General features: G+C 39.1%; 1 protein-coding gene across 2 annotated transcripts in view; it reads left to right on the top strand.

The window, feature by feature from the left end:
• The first annotated feature begins 355 nt into the window (after nucleotides 1-355).
• PABPC1 (poly(A) binding protein, cytoplasmic 1) overlaps nucleotides 356-4,867 on the top strand; it is an 11,134-nt gene continuing 6,622 nt past the window's right edge. For both annotated transcript variants that reach the window (XM_010155348.1, XM_010155349.1), the window contains exons 1-4: nucleotides 356-544; nucleotides 648-763; nucleotides 2,908-3,047; nucleotides 4,339-4,433. In XM_010155348.1, coding sequence (XP_010153650.1) covers nucleotides 371-544; nucleotides 648-763; nucleotides 2,908-3,047; nucleotides 4,339-4,433 — 525 coding nt within the window. In that variant the 5' untranslated portion in view covers nucleotides 356-370. The remainder of the gene's footprint in view (nucleotides 545-647; nucleotides 764-2,907; nucleotides 3,048-4,338; nucleotides 4,434-4,867) is intronic.

The following is a 4,867-nucleotide window of genomic DNA, read 5'->3' as shown; positions in this document are numbered from 1 at the left end:
TGCTGATTTTCACACAAGTTAAAACTTTTCCTCCCTTGGAATGTGTCATAATTGCCATCGCTTGATACATTTTCTTCTGTCACTATACCACCTTTTCCTAGCAGGGTCCAATCCTTCAGGCTACTGGGACTTCTGCAGCTTTGTCAGCTGACCTGTGCTCCTTCCTGTCTCCTGAGTGCAGCTTTTGCTGAGGAGTTTTTGCAGGTTTTCATGGACGTTTGGGTTTAAACCTTGGCGAAGGTGCTGGACTTAAAATAATAAAGAATTTATGAAAAATTATACATAATGCTATTTGAGTGCTTATTTTAATAACTTTAGTATTTCCTACTAATTCCACACTGTTTTTCCAGCTGAACGAGCCTTGGATACCATGAACTTTGATGTCATTAAAGGCAAACCAGTGCGCATCATGTGGTCTCAGCGCGATCCGTCTCTACGCAAAAGTGGTGTAGGAAACATCTTCATCAAAAACTTGGACAAATCAATTGATAACAAAGCTTTGTATGACACATTTTCTGCTTTTGGAAACATCCTATCTTGTAAGGTTAGTGGAAAATTATGGGTGCGTTTAATGGTTTGACACAAAACCCCCTCAGTTTACGCTGGAAACATTCCATGGGCATTACAACCAGGTTTTTCTTTAATAGGTGGTATGTGACGAAAACGGATCCAAGGGTTATGGATTTGTACATTTTGAGACACAAGAAGCTGCAGAAAGAGCTATTGAAAAAATGAATGGTATGCTGCTTAATGACCGCAAAGTGTAAGTACATGAATATGTGGTTGGGGTTCAACAGCCTGAAATGCATTTTACGGCAGACAGATACCTAAAGCTTACCTAGCAAAGGCAGGTTGTTCTAAACGTGTCTAGTTTTAAGGAGGATTTAGACTTTTAGTGCTAGGAATACTGTGAACTGTGTCATCTGCCTATTCAGAAGGCAGAATAAGCTCAGAAAATGCCAGTAGTGGACTCGTGGGGGGGAGAAACGTTGTAATGAGGATTTGAGAACTTCTCTAGTTTTTCTGATCTTACTGGTCTGAGATAAAATACAATCCATTGGGTATTCTGAATGATACTTCCTTTGTAAGAGTTGTGAGATAGAAACATTATCTGTTTTTTGAATGAAACTTAAAGCTCTAGAGTTATTCAGTCCTGAATAGCAGTTGGATCACACTAATGTTTTTGTGTGAATGTCTGTTAATAGCCAGATCTAGGAAATGGGAGTAGAAAATAGGACTTGCAGAAATGTAACATTTTAAACATTATCACTGTTCTGTGCTGTAGGAAAAAAAGGTTGTTTGGCTACTTGGCTAGTGATATCTAGGCTAGGGGTGGGGGAAGTGGTGAGTGTACCTCACAGCTATGCCTAAGGGATCATTATGATATGTGTTAGCGTTGCAAAAGAATAGATCTATAAATACTTGGAAGGGTTTGGAAAAAGGGTAACAGAAATGAGCATCCGCTTACCATCATGAATTATTTTTACACGGAGAGATGGACGGATTGAGCCACATACAGGGGGAACGTGTATTTTTGAAACTTTAGTTTTCCTGCTTGTTCTGTGCTGGAGTGGTGTACGATGGGTGTTTTCGCTCACCTTCCATTTTTATATAACCTTTTTAAATTGGTAGAAAAAGATCAGCATAAAAGCACATAATTACATAGAACTTTGTTTGGTAAAATACATGATGAGAGTTAATGTTGCTTTGAATTTCTATTCAGGATAGGCTTGTTAAAGTACTTGGCTCACTGTCAAAATCTGCTGAGCATGCACTATTCTTGCCATCCTTGGTTGCTATAAATCAGGTGAAGTCAAAATCTAAGGAAATGCTGAGTTGCTGCATGCTACTTTATTGGATTTGTCGGATTTGGACCGATAACATTGGACAACACAACAAAATGTGAGAGCAAAAGTCTGCTACATCAGGGATCAGCGTTAGCCTGGCTCACTGTCAAAATCTGCTGAGCATGCACTATTCTTGCCATCCTTGGTTGCTATAAATCAGGTGAAGTCAAAATCTAAGGAAATGCTGAGTTGCTGCATGCTACTTTATTGGATTTGTCGGATTTGGACCGATAACATTGGACAACACAACAAAATGTGAGAGCAAAAGTCTGCTACATCAGGGATCAGCGTTAGCCGTGTTTTTTTTGCGGTTCCTTGGGTGGCAGAGTGGTGTTCAGCTTCTGTTCTTTCTGTGATGGTATGGACTGACCTTTGGTGGTCCCAGACAATTTGCGATGGTATTTGACTGAAGAGCAAGTTGAAAAAGAAAAATAAAAGAGGCCTGCTTTGATATAGGCCGGAAGGGTGTGCGGGGGAGTAGGAGAGGTTAGTTAAATAGCCCTTCCTTAAAAGCTGGATCGGAGAACGGTGCTGTTTTAAGACTGCCAAGTTTTTGGTATGGCAGAGAGATGATGCCAATATCTAGGATTTCTGTATGGTATTTGACTGAAGAGCAAGTTGAAAAAGAAAAATAAAAGAGGCCTGCTTTGATATAGGCCGGAAGGGTGTGCGGGGGAGTAGGAGAGGTTAGTTAAATAGCCCTTCCTTAAAAGCTGGATCGGAGAACGGTGCTGTTTTAAGACTGCCAAGTTTTTGGTATGGCAGAGAGATGATGCCAATATCTAGGATTTCTGTTATTTTACCTATTTTTTTCTTTCCCATTGTCCAGCTCCTGTTGTCAGAGACTGTTTTATAAGAGTGAACAGTCTCGTCAATGGCTTGGGAGTATTTTTATGCTAGTAACTGTGATAAGTACCCTGATGTAGCTCTGAAGAATTTCATGCCTATAATGAACAATGAGACTGATTAAGAACAACACGTGATGCCAGAGGATTACAGTAAATTTTTACACCTTGACAGAGTTGCTTTAATCTACACTATTCTGTTCTCCTGCAACTAGATTTGTTGGAAGGTTTAAGTCCCGCAAGGAACGTGAGGCAGAGCTTGGAGCCAGAGCAAAGGAATTCACCAATGTTTACATCAAGAATTTTGGAGAAGACATGGATGATGAGAGACTTAAGGAACTCTTTGGCAAGTTTGGTAATAAACTTTACGTTTATACAAACACAAGTGAACTTCAGTTTACTTCTTGTATCTTATCTGCCCAGTGCCTTATATGTAATACAAGGCATCAGCTGGCTGGCTGATGTTGATATAAATAATAAAGGGGTACTGAAACGTTGGTACTTAATTCCAATTTCAGATTCAAAGTGCAGTAATATCCACTTCAGAATTTTAAATAGCCAAAATAGTGTATATAATCCTGCCATCAGGTTTCTGATAATCCGAAAATAATGTGTTTAAATAGCCCTATGAATGGGTTTTGCAGATTTTTTAAATGGCAAACAGAAGTGTGTTCTGATTTAGATGGACTGATGTTATGATTTCATTACGGGATACACGACAAATGAGATGGCTTTTGCTCTCGTTGACCTTCAGACTTAGCTTTACTCAGGGTATTCGTTATTCAGTTGCGTTGTGGTGGTTGACCTAATACGAAAGAATAAAGAACTTTTCTCTTGGCAAGCTATGTGGCTCTGTCTTGATCCTCAGTCATGCACGGGGCAAACTTATGGCGGGCATAAGATCATGATCTGGTGATGTGTGTGATGTCACCGTTGACATAGGAAGTGGCAAGCTCCTTAATTTATAGATTCTTCTACTGTTTTTTAATTTTCTTTCCTCCGTGCTTTTGCTGTTCTGCAGTGGATATCATGTGAAGCAAGACAGAGCCTCATATGGGAGAGATTCTATAGCAGCCCTAAGCAGCATTTACAGGAAATTCCTTTCCACTATTGGAATATCTGTGGTTGAAATGGTAGCAAATTTAGCGAATACTGGTCTCAGCTGAGTCTGTGAACTGCAGTTTTTCAAAGGTTTGGAATTGCTGAACTGGGATGGCCTTTCACCAGGATAAATGGATAAGCATGTACCTAATGGAAGGGCCTTCTTTCTGGCTTTCAGTACCTGTTTCAAAGGATGGAAGCACTAATACTTGTATTTTTTGTTGTATTTTTGAATGAAAATTTCATTCAAAATGAAATTTGTTGTATTTTTGAATGAAAATTTTGAATGCAGTTTCATTCACTTTGAAGTGAAATTCTTCTTCCATTTTGGTTGAAAATACAGTAGAAAAGAAATTCAGAGTGGCAGACTTAGACCTAATGGTTGAAAGGTTGAAAGTTAGCATCAGGGCACATCAGCAATCTTGTATTAATGAGTGATGTCCTTTGTAATACAAGGGAAGTAAACTAAATCTAAACAGGTTGTTAAAAATGTGAAGAGAATACGCTCTGTATAGAAAGCATGAGTGTTTCATTTTTTGTTTCAGGTCCTGCCCTAAGTGTGAAAGTTATGACCGATGAGAGTGGAAAATCCAAAGGCTTTGGCTTCGTTAGTTTTGAAAGACATGAAGATGCCCAAAAAGTAAGCTTTTGGACTTCATTTTAAGAATTCCGTAACTGAGACCCAAATAATATGTTTCATTGAGTGATCTGAAATCTTGTGAATTCATGAAGGGTTTTTAATTGGTCAAGAATGCTGCAAAACCAGGTGTCTGCTTCCTAAATGACTTGGCATCATTTCTGTCATTTAGAATGCTTTCTTAGGAACAAATGTTGGTTGATTTGAGGAGCCTATTAAGATACTCTGAGACAGCTGGAACTAGCATGGAAGTGGCGTATCTTGACTAATGTAATAACCAATTGTGGTTGGGCTTAAAGGTCTCCGAGATTTGACGTCCTCATGCTGGGCAGCTTACAATTTAAATTATTACATCTCTGGAAAACCCAGATGAATCACTGGATCTGATTTGGTTGCACAAAACATTTGTGCAAGGCAGAACGGATTATGTTTTCGAA

The sequence above is a fragment of the Eurypyga helias genome, unplaced genomic scaffold (genome assembly GCF_000690775.1).
Source record: "Eurypyga helias isolate BGI_N326 unplaced genomic scaffold, ASM69077v1 scaffold19657, whole genome shotgun sequence".
NCBI classification, from domain to species: domain Eukaryota; kingdom Metazoa; phylum Chordata; class Aves; order Eurypygiformes; family Eurypygidae; genus Eurypyga; species Eurypyga helias.
Note: the sequence above shows the minus strand (reverse complement) of the source record. Positions and strands in the feature narration are given on the sequence as shown.